At 42.7% G+C, this 17,543-nt stretch overlaps 1 protein-coding gene across 7 annotated transcripts in view; it reads right to left on the bottom strand.

Moving 5' to 3' along the window:
- SULF1 (sulfatase 1) overlaps positions 1-17,543 on the bottom strand; it is a 107,441-nt gene that overhangs the window by 15,719 nt on the left and 74,179 nt on the right. For all 7 annotated transcript variants that reach the window (XM_082233763.1, XM_082233768.1, XM_082233769.1 and 4 more), the window contains 3 exons: positions 4,646-4,862; positions 1,423-1,675; positions 209-305 (listed from right to left, as the gene is read on the bottom strand). In XM_082233763.1, coding sequence (XP_082089889.1) covers positions 209-305; positions 1,423-1,675; positions 4,646-4,862 — 567 coding nt within the window. The remainder of the gene's footprint in view (positions 1-208; positions 306-1,422; positions 1,676-4,645; positions 4,863-17,543) is intronic.

The raw sequence follows: 17,543 nt of genomic DNA, 5'->3' as shown, positions 1-17,543 counted from the left end.
CTCAGAAGAGGAGGCTCACTTGTGTAATGCTAAACTGTGGTTTAGCATTATGCCAAACACAGCCACCCCATGTTTATGGCCTAGCAGAGATTTGAACCTCAATCACCCAGTTCTGATTGCGATCCTTCACCCACTGGTACATTTTGTGAGATTTGCATTTTGGTAAGATACCAGCACAGGTGGTTAATAAAGGAAAATGACTTCAAACCTCCTTGTCAATGTAGGCTTTGTGGTCTTTCCAGGCTCTGGCTGATTGGTATAGTTCCCTCTCACAGTGAATAGAGTCATTCGGAAGAATAAAACACCTTTAAGTGGAAAAATGGATAAAAGAAAATAGGGGTGATGTTTGGGGGAGAGAGATCTTGGGTACATGCAGCCTAAATCCTCTGAATCCACAGAGTAAAGAAATCACTATAAATTATTTTTACTATGGTAGTTCCAGCATCTCGTAAGAATCAAAGTGGGCAAGTACTTGCTCTGCTTCCTCCCTAGGGTGGAAGGACACAGCTTGGTTGGATCCTCCTCAATGGCTACAGGCACATTATGGAACAGCTTCCACTGTGAAGTGTAGCTGATTCCTTCCTTCCTGGCTTTGTTTGCCAGTTACTAAAGACCTTTTTATATCTTCAGGTTTTATTGAGAGGTTTGGAGGGTGGCAACAGGTTTGGAGAATGGGCCTATTCTGTGTTGGCTCAGCGTCTGTGGAATGCTCTCCCCAATGATCCTCGAATGAAGGGTAGTATAGGATTTAATAAATAATAATCAGACTAGTTTCCACATTAATCACAACTTCCTTGCCCTTACCTTTATAATAATGATAATGATGATAATTTATACCCCATCCATCTAGCTGGGTTTCCCCAGCCACTCTGGGTAGCTCCCAACAAAATATTAAAAACATGATAAAACATCAAACATTAAAAACTTCCCTAAACAGGGCTGCCTTCAGATGTCTTCTAAAAGTCAGATAGTTGTTTATTTCCTTGACATCTGATGGGAGGGCGTTCACAGGGCGGGCGCCACTACCAAGAAGACCCTCTGCCTGGTTCCCTGCAACTTCACTTATCGCAGTAAGGGAACCGCCAGAAGGCCCTAAGAGCTGGACCTCAGTGTCTGGGCTGAACAATGGGGGTGGAGACGCTCCTTCAGGTATACTGGACCGAGGCCGTTTAGGGCTTTAAAGGTCAGCACCAACACTTTGAATTGTGCTCGGAAAAGTACTGGGAGCCAATGTAGGTCTTTCAGGACTGTTGTTATATGGTCTCGGTGGCTACTCCCAGTCACCAGTCTAGCGTCTGCTCATAGCCTCACTACCCTTAATCCACTATCTCCCTTATCCATCCATCAATCCTAATGTATCTCTGCTCATGTACTTGGCTCCTCTGACTTCACCGTAGTCAGCTGTGGCAAAAGCATTCTTACTTATGAGTCACTCGGACAGAGTCCGGCTGGCCGACTGCGTTGGTTCCATCGGCTAACATCGCTTTGTCACCACCAGCGGTATCTTCTGATTGGCCCTCCTCCTCTTCACTGTAAGCTCCATGCCGCTTAACAATGCTTTTGGGTTGGAGGATATGCAGTTCTTCCTCCTCCAGGTTTATATCATATATTTCCCCTTCGAATTCCACAGACAGGGAACGAGTCTGGCGTGTGTGAACAAACCGCGGTTTGTATTCTACATTGGTAAAAGAACACAGAAGTGTCAATTAGACAACTACTAACGGTGCACTCTTTATAAAGAGGGGAAGGAGCCAAGACCCGGGGACTGATGCAGAGTAACTGGGGAGAGGGGAATAGTACATTCATGATGATTTTCACTACAAAACTCTTTGGTCCAAGCAATCAATTTAACAGACATGACCCTACCTAGTCCTGCACTGAACACTTCATTTCTTTAAATAAAATGGGACCTAACTTTCCAGGGCAAAAAAACCTTCCCAAGGCAATTTACAAAAATTGCTCTGCCCAGGTCTGCTCTACACAGTGCAATGGACTGTGACACTATTCTTGGAGAGATTTTAATTTTAATAGAGAAGCATTAGGGCGATGTCATTTCCTCTCCCAAAATCTGAACTGCTACAGCCTAATTTACATTCTCATTCTGTTCCATTTGTCAGAGTCAGACAAGAGAAATGCAAGTCCCTAGGAGCGGGGAGGATATGAAATGCAACTTTACCAGCATAATCTTGCACAAAAATGGTGCTTTTAAGACAGCGATGGGAAACCTGAAACCCACCAGATGTTGCTGGACTCCAACTCCCATTAGCTGCAGCCAGCATGGCCAATGGTTAGGGATGATGGGAGGGGGACTGTAGAGCTCAACAACACTCATAAGACAACAGGTTATCTTTCTCTGATTTATGAGATGTTCACATGGAGGTCACTGTAACTGTGAGCAAGGCCTGTGATGTTCTGGTCAGGTGAGGTTTTTATTTTACCACCCCTCTGCCGCTTCCTTGGCCCACCCCCCATCAAGTGTAGCTATGTTGTGAAATGCTCTACCCCACCTAGTAAGAAAATACAGTTCTTCTGGTTGGTTACATAGCCACCATAGTGAACTGCCACTTTGTAGATTACTGGAAATAGTACCTTGTCTGTCTCCTTAATATAAGAAATGTGCACTAGATTCAATTTGATAAGTAGTTCACATTGGAGTCCACTGGAGGGCACTGCAGAAACATGTGTTGGAAACTAGCTAGCTAGGAATTTCGCTTTAAGAGAAATCTGGATGCATTAAAGTACAACAGGGACAAATAATTTGTGTACAGATGGCTGAACAATTTAAACTGCATTTAGGGCTGGGAAAAAGTGATGAGCTGAGTGATAATATTGCTATTGCCAGGTTGATCTAAATAGTTTGTTCTGCCCAGCAGAAAGCCATTCATAAGCATAGCTTTTTATCTTGTAAAAAAAAAGTGTAAGACAGCAGGCAGTTTGCATTAAGGATGCATTCAGTAAATATATACATCTAGATGAGAAATCGCTGCTCAGAGTAGGACAAGAATACAGAACATCTACTTGGGTATATTTTACTAGCCTTTATAGTAATGTACTAGAAGCAAGCTTTTGAGCTACACTAATAACTTTTTGTTCAGATATAAATATTTAAGTACTATTTAAACCTGGCTAACCTGTTGTTTAAAATAGTCTAGAAACACAACGTTCCATTTAACTGAGAGCAGACAGATTTCATAGTGGTGTGGTGGTTAGAGTTGGACTAGGATTTGGAGACCTAAAGCTCACTTGACTATGAAGATTCCTGGGTGCACCTTGGGATAGACACCAACTCTCACCTTGACGTCACTCACAAGGATGTTGTGAGGATAAATGGGGGGTGGGCGTGGGCGTGGAGAACCATGTACAGCACTTGTAAATGCAATAATTCAAGGGAAAAAAATGTTTGTAGAGTCAGGAGCTGATGGGAGTGGGAATCGCTTTGGGATAAATAGTACTCTCTCCACATTTACTTCTATGGTTTAGCTTGCTTACGTGGTTGGCTCTGGCCTGAAAGTTGCCCCTTCCTTTATGCTTCAGGTGAGCTGCCTTGTTTGCCCCACCCGACCCACCTTGCGTAGTGAATCCAATCAAAAGTGTGGTGTCTTCTTATTTCTTTATCACACTTCAAAATCTTCTCTGAAGGGGTGGGTGGCTTTGTGACTGGTAAAAGAGCTAGCCAGCAAGTGCTGTAAAAATTCACCTTCTACTCTAATGCACCTTGCCCTCCCAAACCGGAGGAGAAGACTGTAGGGTTGCCAGAATTATGGTAGGTTTCCACATCAAGCTCACTGCCGAAACAGTGCACATCTATGTTCAGCCTTACTGGAAGCCCTGTTGTTCATTGGAAGCCTTCGGCAGTGAGGGAAGCCGATTACAAATTTTCTTAGTATAATGGCATCAACTTTCTAGAGTCAGAGGGCTCAGAGCAATATATGTGGCAGACTACAGCTCCAACCCCATGTCATTGGTTGCTTACTGCTCCATCTGTCTCCTATGCACTGCCTGCTTTAACGAATGCTGAAAGTCAGAAGCAGAGGTACCAGCACATGTCTCTTGAGCAAAGCAACAAATTGTGCCTGTTGCGTGACTGGTTGCGTCTGAACCTGCTTGATCTGCCAGGGGCCTCTCTCAATAGCACAGTCTGTGAAACACTGGAAGAAGGCAATTAGGAAAGATGGACAGGCAGTCCAGGCCAGTGAGAAGCCGTTCCACCAGTGCACTGGATGAGGAAGGTGGGAATAGCTCTGTACAAACGGCCAGGGGGATCTGATGCGGACGTCACACAGCATCTATTGCCTGAGGTGAACACCTCACTGTGTCTAGTGGTAGGGCTGGCCCTGCCAGAGCTGAATGAAGTTCGTGACTAATATATACAGTTATTAGTTTATTAGATCAAATAATCACACAAGGTGATATCTGACTAAGTCATACTTAGAGCACACCACCAAAGTCAATGAGCATACTTTTTGAATGCAATGTACTCTACCAGATGCCGCCCACAGTGATTTATATTAAGTGGCATAATTTTTTTCAGTCCACAGTAAACTTGCAGGATTTGTTTCCCCAGATGGAAGATGTGTGGTGCCTAAACCTGGAGCAAATTAAAGTCTCTGACCTTTCTGAAAGCCTTCAATATACTGTCACCTACTTTGTATTCCGGGGTTTCTCATAAAAGCTCTTTGATTTTTTCTTTGAGTCCTACTGCTCCGGTAATCAGCTTCTCCGCAGTCGCAGTCATTTTCTTTGCTGCTGTATCCCCGGGAGTGAATGCTTCGCGTTCTCTTTCTGATAGCAAGGATGTCACTGGACGCTTTACATTTGTGAATGCGGAGTTTGCCAGACGCATCTTCGATGCACTGCCACTTCTGCGGGGAAAAGACAACGAACAGGCCGCTTAAATTTATCTCTCCGAACCTCCATTTTTATTTTGAGAAGTACAACAGGCAATGCCTTCCTTGTGGTCCATAGTTTCTTTTTGCATTCTTGCAAAATATTACCTTGCACTCTAGGTAAACCTGTGTTTGCATAACATGCAAATGAATTACACCATGGGTAGGCAAACTAAGGCCTGGGGGCCGGATCTAGCCCAATCACCTTCTAAATCCGGCCTGCAGACAGTCCGGGAATCAGCGTGTTTTTACATGAGTAGAATGTGACTTTTTATTTAAAATGCATCTCTGGGTTATTTGTGGGGCATAGGAATTCGTTCTCTCCCCCCCCCCCCAAGAAATATAGTCCAGCCCCCTACAAGGTCTGAGCGACAGTGGACTGTCTGAAAAAGTTTGCTGACCCCTGAATTACACCATTGCAGCAATGGGAAATATATAAACCATACAGATCAACTATACTAGGAGTAGCTGGGCAAAAAAAGCAGTCTCTGCTTCTCACTTGGCTGGTGCGGTGACGGGGAATAATGGTGGCCTGTGATGGTCACTGGTATGCCCCTGCAGCCTCAACCTCACTGCTGCCCTACCCCACACCACCCCAGTTAACTGATCCCACCATTAGGATGGTGGCTCCATATCCCACACCTCACCATGCCAGCTGTGTCCAAACTGTGTCTCCCATTACACTCAACTCGTATTTCCACTCATTGACCACCCTCAACAACACAGCCAAGAAACCTTCAGAGGACTCCCTTTCAGAAACACACTGGTGCAGGGAAACAAGAAGTTGCACTAAGATTTCCCTCTGCAATCCCATGCACTGTGCAACCAATCACAGCACATCCTTGCAACTTCTCCTCTAGTCAGAGTCTGCACAACTCCTCAAGGACAGGCACAAGCCCCTTCTTTTCTGCACTTATATGTTCTCTTTTTTCCTATTACTTACTGCACTATGTGGACAGGTTAAATGGAAGTTGCATATGACTGAAGCCCTTAGATAATCTGACTTTTGGGCTCACGCTCTGCAAATTATTACTGCTTTTAATTTTTACGAATGTGCAAGCTTTAAAACATCCCAGCTAATCTACCACAAACTGCAAGTTTCCCAATGGGCTAATGAAGAGAGATAATGCAGTCGTCGAGAAGGAAGTTTTCTAAAAAGCCACAAAGTAGTAGTTTAGCTTGATCTGCTGTTGCATAAAACAGCACTTTTCATGCACTGAAAACAATGGTTTGCGAGTGGAAATAGATCTGGAGCACTTCCACGTCTGCTGAAGTCCAGCTTTCCTTGCTAGATCACAGAATATGAAGAACAGCTGCTAATTGCTCCTAATGGAAGTTAAAAGCCCATTCAGGTGACCTGCAATATCAGGGTCCTCCGTTTGATCCCATATGCAGCTGGAGCAAAGCCAGACACACATCGCATACAGACCAGGGGTGGTGACGGAGGAAGACAAGAAGAGTCCTAGCATGCAATCTGTTGGATCAGCTACTTCTGGACAAGCATAGGCTCGATCTACAGAGATCAGTAAACTACAACAGACAGTTTGCTATGTAACTGACCTATCTCTGTCGCCCAGCCAACTTCAGAGGGTTTCACTTAAACATGGGCGTGCTAGATGCCAAAACAGATTAAAACGTGAAGTGCTTTCCATGTCTACTCAAGATGTTATGTCCCACTGCATCCAACAGGGTAAACTCCCAAATAAGTGAGTATAGGACTGCAGCCTAAATGGATATAACCAGAAATGGAAAATTACTAAAAGCAAGGGATGATATGGTTTACCCTAGACTCAAGGAAAAGATTCCATCACTAATAAGCACTAATGAGATCTGGTTAAAAACAAGGTACAGTGCTACCTCGGGTTAAGTACTTAATTCGTTCCGGAGGTCTGTACTTAACCTGAAACTGTTCTTAACCTGAAGCACCACTTTAGCTAAGGAGGCCTCCTGCTGCTGCCGTGCTGCCGGAGCACAATTTCTGTTCTCATCCTGAAGCAAAGTTCTTAACCTGAAGCACTATTTCTGGGTTAGCGGAGTCTGTAACCTGAAGCGTATGTAACCTGAAGTGTATGTAACCCGAGGTACCACTGTACTGTGTGGCTGAGCGCAGGGTGCCACACTTTATCATCACTGATGGGACAGGGAGGGGGTTGTATCAGAGGGCAATGTCTAACCATGTCTCTTTGAGCCACCATTTTTTCTCAAGTTAGGAAGCTTCCCAAAATGGTAGCTGCATCAAGTCACCAGTGCTTCCTGCCCTCGTTTCTGTGTGCTTCTCCTTTAGGTGATTATACAGATCAGCTTCACTTCCTGCCTTTACTGCTGTGGGTTCTTCAATCACTAAACCTGATGGCTCTTCTTCACAGACACAACTAGCCACTCACCTGTTGCCCACTGGCAGCCAGCTGAGAGAAATCCTTGACCATCTTCATTTCTTTGACCCAGTCATAGTTTTCAGGATTATGAAAAACCCTCCCACTTGTTTAACATCCGTTATGCCCTAAACTTCAAAACACAGTCCTGAAGCAGGAAAAATGCTTGGAATGTTTTGCAAGGGAAATGTAATGATGTCCACCTAGGGAACCTTTGGCCCACCAGATGTTTCTGAACTACAGTGGTGCCCCGCAAGACGAATGCCTCGCAAGACGAAAAACTTGCTAGACAAAAGGGTTTTCCATTTTTGCGTTGCTTCGCTAGACGAATTTCCCTATGGGCTTGCTTTGCAAGACGAAAACGTCTTGCGCTTTTTTTTTAAAAGCCGCTTGAAGAGGCACAGTTGCGACGGACCATGCTTCGCAAGACGAAAAACATTGCAAGACGAAAAGACTCGCGGAACGAATTCTTTTCGTCTTGCGAGGCACCACTGTACAATTGTAAGTCAACAACATATGGAGGGCCACAGGTTCCCCATACCTGACCCAGGGAAACAGATTTCACCTGAGAAAATTGCCACCGGTTTCTCTCCTGTTACCCAAAGGGGTGCTGCAGATCTTTGGCCACAATTTAATTCCTTGATATTTATACAAGTCCCCTCTTCTGTTCAGCATTGATGCGGTTGCACTTACTGGTGTAAAAATAATTCATCCTCTGCCACAGTAATGTCCACATCCACCAGACAGCGATCCTACCCTGACTGCACTGGCTGCCAATTAGTTTCCAGGCCCAATTCAAAGTGTTGGTTTTGACCTATAAAGCCTTAAACGGCTCAGGATCACAATACCTGAAGGACTGCCTCTCCCCATATAAACTGTCCTGGACACTGTGTTCATCATCCAAAGCACTTCTTTGTGTGCCTCCTCCATGTGAGGCCCGGAGGGTGATAACATGAGAACGGGCCTTCTCTGTAGTGGCTCCCCATTTGTGAGATGCTCTCCCCAGGGAGATTCGCCTGGCGCCTTCATTATATATTTCTGGGGCCAGGCAAAAATGTTCCTCTTCAACCAGGCCTTGGGCTGATTTATATTCTGCTGCCTTTTAAATGTGTCTGTGGAAAGGGGAGTTATTGTTTTGCTGTTTTGTTTTACTTATTTTCATGTTTCTATCCTCTATTTTACTCTGTGAACTGCTCCGAGATCTTATGATGAAGGGTGGTATATGAATCTAATAAATAACAACAACAATAACCAGTCCATGATAATAATTAATATATGCCTCACCCACAGGTTCATTGTAGTTAATGGCACAGGGGCACCTACTGCCTATTAGTTACAGAACACCAAACATCTGGTACAGAATATCTGCCTTGACAGGTCTTGGGCCTGTTGCATATTAAGATAGCCCAGTGGTTGTCATGGTGACTACAAAGCTCTGAGCTGTTTCCAAGTCTGAGACCGCTTCCATCAGCTCAGAGAGGGATTGGCTAGGCAAAGGGATGATTGGTACTGAGGAAATCTCCGAAGTCTCTCCATGGCCCAATACTAGGCAAAATATTTAATATATGTTGTCTGCCATGCGAGCTACCTGCTGATACAGACTGAATATAATTTAAGCTCCTTGGAGGATTTTCCAGTATCGATTATGAATCACAGCACAGTAACAGCTCAATCCAGCTTAATAAGTATTGAGATGAGCTGAACGGAAAACTCTGGCAAATCCAAAAGTAGCCCCTCTTACAGATTTGACATAGTCTTGGGAATTAAGTAAAAGGGCAAACACATACACATTGCTGGTTTTCTAAAGGTTCCAGTAGAAAGTACCCATCAAATATAATGTTCAAATAATTACAAGTAATTATTTCCTATTGTGGCCTTAAGCAAGTTCATACTTCTTGTGAGATATACAAAAGGTATCTTTTGTAAACTCCTCATTACACAAGTAATTATGTTTACTAACAGAAGAGAGAATTTACAATACAACATATTTCAAACTGCTAGTATAGGGAACACACAAACAATACTTATTTTTCTATATACTGCCATCTATAGACTACATGCAAAATTCTAAGGACCAAAGCTAGACACGATGCTAGATGTGTCTTTGCATTTAATCACAGAACTGAACTGTTGGGAGGGACCCCAAAAGTCATTTCATCCAACCCCTTACAATGAAGGAACTTCAGTTAAAGAATTCCTGACAGATGACCATCCAACGTACGTTTAAAACCTCCAGTAAAGGAGAGTCCACCACCTTCTGAGGTAAGTCCGTTCCACTATCAAACAGCTTTTACTGTCAGAAAGTTCCTCCCAAAGTTTAGTAGGGATCTCCTTTATTACCAGTCAAATCCATTGGTTTGTGTCTTTTGCCTCTGGGGGAGCAGAAAAGAAGCTTGCTCCATCTTCTATGTGTCAGCCTTTCAGGTATTTGAAGATGGCATGCTGATCAGCAGTTCAAGAAACAGAATAGGCGGCTAGCTCTAGTCACACAGATTTGCATGACTGCAGTTTATTTTTATGGGGATGCACACACACTACCCTAGCACTTGTTAGACTGGATCTAGGGTAAACAATTGCAATCTCAGATTATTATTTTTTGCAGGCTAACATCTTTTCTCTTCGATTATTTTACTAATTTAGCATGGATTATTCTAGTGTTTTGTTCTTTAAAAAAAACACAAACAGCATCAATGGGTGTGTCAGATAATTATTAGGACTGTAGCACCAGTTAACACCTTTTCTCCCCTGCAGTCCTGACAAAACCCCTCTTAGCATCCTGGTCAAGTAGACCAATTTTTGCAACCATGATACAACCCAAGGTTTGTGTCACTAGAGCTATAGCAGCATATACATGACTCAGCCAGTGAAACCAAAGCAGCTTGTCATCAGGGAACATCAAAGCCTTTGATCCGAGATATCTCCACAACTGAAGTGATTGGAACATTAGCCTTTGGAAACAAGACTTGATGCTGGGTACAGTTTCATCCTCAATGTATACCTAACAGTGAAGTGCACATTTCAGTTTTTCCTTTTCCATCTGTAAACCTATCTAGTTCCCCACAATCCTCTAGGAAGGAACTTAAGTCAGGAGCCTCAGTTCCTGCTACGCCTTACTGCTATCACTGTGGAAAGTCCATTCCATGGGCAAATAGAAGTCCCCAACTTGAAGTTCCTTGAGCAAAAATTAAAAAGTCCCTGTCCCAGGTCCTTACTTCCATTTGCCGCCTCCTCCTCCATTCATGCCTGAAAAGTTATTCCCACAAATCTAGTCACCTGAAAGAAATCTGGACAGTCTTTTCAAGGAACTGCCAAGAAAACTGGCAGCAATACACACCATTCTGGAAAGACTTTTCAATAAATCCCAAGAGGCAGATTATGGCGCCCTCCACTTATTGCTTTTATAAGTGTATTAATATAGATTTACATTCAACATTGTTAAAGTGCAATAAATGCCCCACTTAAGTATTTAAAATGAACACTGTTTACTTAATATGCTGTGACAGCTTTAGACAGCCATTAAAGCCTTTCATGTAATGAGGAAATTAATTACAGAGTCTACAAAAGATGCCTCAACAGTAGGCATGCTTAGAGGTTATGGAAACTCTGGCAGCTGACAATTTAGGCTTTAAGAATGTTGGAAAGGCTGATCACCAAGGCATAAAAAATACAGTCCAGAGTGAAGAACTCATTCATTGGATTTCAGTGGAAATTTAAGTTTGCAAAGCTTTGGCTTTGTTGCACCCTAAGTCTTGAAAAACTAAGTTTTAGTGCCGCAATAGCTCAGAGATCAGAGGAAAAACTCTGATCCTGCTTTCTCTAACTTGGTGCACCAGATATGGAATGTCCCCCCCGCCCCCCATGTCATATGCATTTTTAAGCCAGGTAAAAACCTATGTGTTAAGACAGGTGTTTCTATGAAATTGGTAGGAATATACAGTGGTACCTCTGGTTACGTACTTAATTTGTTCTGGAGGTCCATTCTTAACCTGAAACTGTTCTTAACCTGAAGCACCACTTTAGCTAATGGGACCTCCCGCCGCCTCGGCGCGATTTCTGTTCTCATCCTGAAGCAAAGTTCTTAACCCAAGGTACTATTTCTGGGTTAGCCGAGTCTGTAACCTGAAGCGTCTGTAACCTGAAGCATCTGTAACCCGAGGTACCACTGTATGTATTTTACATTTGAAGGAATCTTATAAGCCAGGTTCCTTTGACCTTCTGTATTCTGCCGAATGACAACTCCCATCAGCCCCAGCAAGCATGGCCAATGGCCAGGAAAGATGGGAGTTGTAGTTCAGCAACATCTGGAGGGTGAAATGTTCCTCACAGCTGTTATAAGCTTTTATCCAATTTTTGAATGAATGAATGAATGGTGTGTGTGTGTGTGTGTGTGTGTGAGAGAGAGAGAGAGAGAGAGAGAGAGGAAATGGGAGCTGCTATTCATATGGATATTGATCAATGACAGCTTAGTACTAAGGTACCCAGTACAAAGGAGATTCTACATACAGATAGGGATGGGTGGATGGGGTGGAACAGAAGTGTAAAGGGCCATTCATTAATTTACAGGGAGAGACAAGCTTTCTTCAAGCTTGGGTATGAAACCTACTTTTTCTAAACATTCTGGAATGAGGTCTTATTGCTTTATATAGCTGGTTGTTGCTGTTTTAAGCAACAATATTCTTTCATTGTGTTTTTAATTATTGTTGCAAACTGCCTTGATAAGGGGGAGTTTAAAACAAGAACTGTGTGGGAAGATGCTTGAAGCACTCAACCAGGTCGCCATATGGATCCTGCACCTATATGGCTACATTTAAAGAAGCCCCCTATGAAGCTGGCTTAATAATAGGCAAATCAAATCTTAATTCGGTCAAGTAAAAATAAAAAAAATGCAAAGATTTATCTTGAGCGTAAGGCTCAAGTTTAGCACCACAGACTTAGGTGTTCTTTTCTGAATTATAGCACATAATAGAAAGATGAAATGTAGCAAACAATAAAGAAGCAAACCAGCTTCTAGCTTAATCACCAATTTACAATGAAGGGATTTAGCTCAAATAAAATATATTGTGTGCAAAAACGGTTTGCAAATGCTACCACTGTAAAACATGTCCTTGATTCAAGGACTACATTTAAAAATAATTTCCCTAACAATGGTTTGTTTTGTGTGTTCTTGCTTTGGGAAGCAATTTATTTTCATTGAATGTCCCCAAAATATCCCTAATGACCCCTGCAGAACGCTGGACAAATGCCCAGATGGCATAGTTGAAAGAGTTTACCTTTAGCTAATTAAGTCACATTAAAGGTAACTGGAATCCATCAACTTACAAGGCAGCATAAAATAACTGAGAACAAGGTGGAAGGCATAACATTTACATGCCAGTTTCCCCATTAAATTTTCTATTTCCTAGTCAATTGAGGGGAAAAAACACATTTACATGGAGGAAATTCTTCATAGAAACTACTTGGGGCAAGTGTTATTCTGCATTCATTAATGGAGTATATATTCTTTAATATCTATAATATCCTTGCCAGCATACTGTACTTATCAGTGCAAACATTATTGAAAATTTCAAAGACGTTTATAAGGAATGTGTAGTTTCATGCTGAAAGACATCAGTATTATTATCATCAATATACAGGCATACACAGAACAGCACATAACCACATAAAAATATAATCTTAAATACACATTAAAATCTAATGGCGGAGGAAGGTGATGGTGGGGTAGATGCCAAACTGATTCTGCAGAATTGAAGCCACTCCTATTGATAATAGTGCATGGTTGAGTCACATTGAAGATCAGTGTTGCAATAATTTTAAAAGCTGCCATAAAATGAGTCTGAAATACCCAGAACAAAGGGGCAGAAGAAGCAGAATAACTGGAGTCTGGCAAATGTGTTGTGACTTGAAGGCAAGCTCAGTTGGTTAGAGTAGGGTGCTGATAGTGCCAAGGTAGCAGTTTGATCCCCATATGGGACAGCTGCATATTTCTGAATTGCAGGGGGCTGGACTAAATGATCCACAGGGTCTGTTTCAACTCTACAGTTCTATGATTCTAAGCAAGCAACAGAATCAAATGCGCGCACACATAAAGTCTAATGTATACTGGACTAACCCCTTCATGAATCACTGCCTTGCCGTGGCGAAGGGCCTTGAATAACTCAAGAGAAGCTATGAGCTATGCCGTGCAGGGCCACCCAAAAAGGACAGGTCATAGTGGAGAGTTTTGACCAAACGTGATCCACCTGGCGCAGGAACTGGCAAGCCACTCCAGTATCCCTGCCAAGAAAACTCCATGGACAAAGACAACAGGCATATAAAAGTTATGACGCTGGAAGATGAGCCCCTCAGGTCGGAAGGCGTCCAACATGCTACTGAGGAAGAGCGGAGGACAAGTACAAGTAGATTCAGAGCTGATGAAGCGGCTGGGCCAAAGCCGAAAGGACGCTCAATTGCGGATATGCCTGGAAGCAAAAGGAAAGTCCAATGCTTTAAAGAAAAATATTGCATAGGAACCTGGAATGTAAGAACCATGAACCTGGGTAAGTTGGATGTGGTCAAAAATAAGATGGCAAGAAAAATGGACGGGAATGGGCGAATTCAGTTCGGATGAGCATCACATCTACTACTGTGGGAAAGAATCCTGTAAAAGAAATGGAGTGGCCCTCATAGTCAACAAAAGAGTGGCAAAAGCTGTACTGGGATGCAATCTCAAAAATGATAGAGTGATCTCGATACAAATCCAAGGCAGACCTTTCAACATCACATTAATCCAAGTTTATGCACCAACCACTGGTGCTGAAGAAACTGAAATTGACCAATTCTATGAAGACTTACAACACCTTATAGAAATGACACCAAAGAAGGATGTTCTTCTCATTATAGGGGATTGGAATGCTAAAGTGGGGAGCCAAGAGATAAAAGGAACAACTGGCAAGTTTGGCCTTGGAGTTCAAAATGAAGCAGGGCAAAGGCTAATAGAGTTCTGCCAAGAGAACAAGCTGGTCATCACAAACACTCTTTTCCAACAACACAAGAGACGACTCTACACATGGACATCACCAGATGGGCAGCATTGAAATCAAGATTGATTACATTCTCTGCAGCCAAAGATGGAGAAGCTCTATACAGTCAGCAAAAACAAGACCTGGAGCTGACTGTGCCTCAGATCATCAGCTTCTTATAGCAAAATTCAAGCTGAAACTGAGGAAAGTAGGAAAAACCACTGGGCCGGTAAAATACAATCTAAGTCAAATCCCTTATGAATACACAGTGGAAGTGAGGAACAGGTTTAAGGATTTAGATTTGGTGGACAGAGTGCCTGAAGAACTATGGATGGAGGTTCGTAACATTATACAGGAGGCAGCAACTAAAACCATCCCAATGAAAAGGAAATGCAAGAAAGCAAAGTGGCTGTCCAACGAGGCCTTACAAATAGCGGGGGAGAGAAGGCAAGCAAAATGTGAGGGAGATAGTGAAAGATACAGGAAATTGAACGCAGACTTCCAAAAAATAGCAAGGAGAGACAAGAAGGGCTTCTTAAACGAGCAATGCAAAGAAATAGAGGAAAACAATAGAATGGAGAAAACCAGAGATCTGTTCAAGAAAATTGGAGATATGAAAGGAACATTTCGTACAAAGATTACCATAATAAAAGACAAAAGTGGAAAGGACCTAACAGAAGCAGAAGACATGAAGAAGAGATGGCAAGAATACACAGAGGAACTATACCAGAAAGAAATGGATGTCTCGTATACCCCAGGTAGTGTGGTTGCTGACCTTGAGCCAGACATCCTGGAGAGTGAAGTCAAATGGGCCTTAGAAAGCATTGCTAATAACAAGGCCAGTGGAAGTGATGATATTCCAGCTGAACTATTTAAAATTTTAAAAGATGCTGCTGTTAAGGTGCTACACTCAATATGCCAGCAAATTTGGAAAACTCAGCAGTGGCCAGAGGATTGGAGAAGATCAGTCTACATCCCAATCCCAAAGAAGGGCAGTGCCAAAGAATGCTCCAACTACCGCACCATTGCACTCATTTCACACGCTAGCAAGGTTATGCTTAAAATTCTACAAGGCAGGCTTAAGCAGTATGTGGACCAAGAACTCCCAGAAGTGCAAGCTGGATTTAGAAGAGGCAGAGGAACCAGAGACCAAATTGCAAACATGCGATGGATTATAGAGAAAGCTAGAGAGTTCCAGAAAGACATCTACTTCTGCTTCATTGACTATGCAAAAGCCTTTGACTGTGTCGACCACAGCAAACTATGGCAAGTTCTTAAAGAAATGGGAGTGCCTGATCACCTCATCTGTCTCCTGACAAATCTCTATGTGGGACAAGAAGCTACAGTTAGAACTGGATATGGAACAACTGATTGCTTCAAAATTGGAAAAGGAGTACGGCAAGGCTGTATATTGTCTCACTGCTTATCTAACTTATATGCAGAATTCATCATGCGAAAGGCTGGGCTGGATGAATCCCAAGCCGGAATTAAGATTGCTGGAAGAAATATCAACAACCTCAGATATGCAGATGACACAGCATTGATGGCAGAAAGTGAGGATTAAAGAACCTTTTAATGAGGGTGAAAGAGGAGAGCGCAAAATATGGTTTGAAGCTCAATATCAAAAAAACGAAGACCATGGCCACTGGTCCCATCACCTCCTGGCAAATAGAAGGGCAAGAAATGGAGGCAGTGAGAGATTTTACCTTCTTGGGCTCCATGATCACTACAGATGGTGACAGCAGTCACGAAATTAAAAGACGCCTGCTCCTTGGGAGAAAGGCGATGGCAAACCTAGACAGCATCTTAAAAAGTAGAGACATCACCTTACCAACAAAGGTCCATATAGTTAAAGCCATGGTTTTCCCAGTAGTGATGTATGGAAGTGAGAGCTGGACCATAAAGGCTGATCACCGAAGAATTGATGCTTTTGAACTATGGTGCTGAAGGAGACTCTTGAGAGTCCCATGGACTGCAAGAAGATCAAACGTATCCATTCTTAAGGAAATCAGCCCTGAGTGTTCACTGGAAGGACAGATTGTGAAGCTGAGGCTCCAATACTTTGGCCACCTCATGAGAAGAGAAGACTCCCTGGAAAAGACCCTGATGTTGGGAAAGATGGAGGGCAGAAGGAGAAGGGGATGACAGAGGACGAGATAGTTGGACAGTGTTCTCAAAGCTACCAGCATGAGTCTGACCAAACTGCGGGAGGCAGTGGAAGACAGAAGTGCCTGGCGTGCTCTGGTTCATGGGGTCACGAAGAGTCGGACCCGACTAAACGACTGAACAACAAAATACTGGACTAAAGATAACCCAAAGCCAACATCAATTTTGGATACGCACAACTCTTTCAACTCAATTTCAGCCTCGGTGAGGCAATTAAGTACAAATGGGTGACTATCAAATTCTGTTTCTCTCACTTCCTCGTTTTTCCAATCTTAATTCTGCACATTTTCACATCAGTTTGCATTTTTTAAAAAAGCTGAAAATGTGTTGCCGTTTTTGTGTGAATTTCTCCTACCATTCAGATTTCTGTATGCAATTTATCCTAATAGACAGTTTCACAAAGCAATTTTAACTAACAGAATGCATCTTTATGTTATGTTTGTACACATAACTTGGACGGAGAACCACACTGCAAAATTTGGAGAAGTGTGAATTTTGAAGTATGGCTGTATTTCAGTTCATATATTGTTTTGCTCAGTGCAAGTTAGATAATTCCACCCCAATCCCTAGGAGAAACCCAGTTATTCCCTAAGGCTCAAAATTATGTGCAAGCACGAGAGGGTTTTTCCCCACTCTTAAACTTGCCTCTCATTCTATGGACTAGACAACTTACCATCCCATGTGTCCTGTGAATGATAGTGGAAGAATGTGCAACCTTGTACCCAAAACTGTCCCTTACATTTACTTACACACACACACACACAACCTAGAGTCTGGGCTTTTGTTTGATGATCCTACTTAAAGTTTCCTGTGCACCATAATTGCTTTTGTAAATGCTACAAGGTTGTTTCAAAAATCAATAATGTCAGCAGTCATGTTTATATGCAGTGTCATAATATGAAATGCTTTTAGTGGATTCTTGGGACTGTCCATCTGGCTAACCACTTGGTACTTCAACCCAGCTTTTACCTGCTGATGTGTTTCAACTGTACTCTATTGCTACCCATAAAGGTGACCTTTACCAGTATATGAATGGATACTTATTTATTTTGGGAGCACAGAGAGAGCACCAAATGAGACTCTGCATTAAACGGCATCCTAAACTTCCTTTGAAGTATTAA

This window comes from Podarcis vaucheri (assembly GCF_965113315.1).
Source record: "Podarcis vaucheri genome assembly, chromosome: 8".
Classification (NCBI taxonomy): Eukaryota; Metazoa; Chordata; class Lepidosauria; order Squamata; family Lacertidae; genus Podarcis; species Podarcis vaucheri.
Note: the sequence above shows the minus strand (reverse complement) of the source record. Positions and strands in the feature narration are given on the sequence as shown.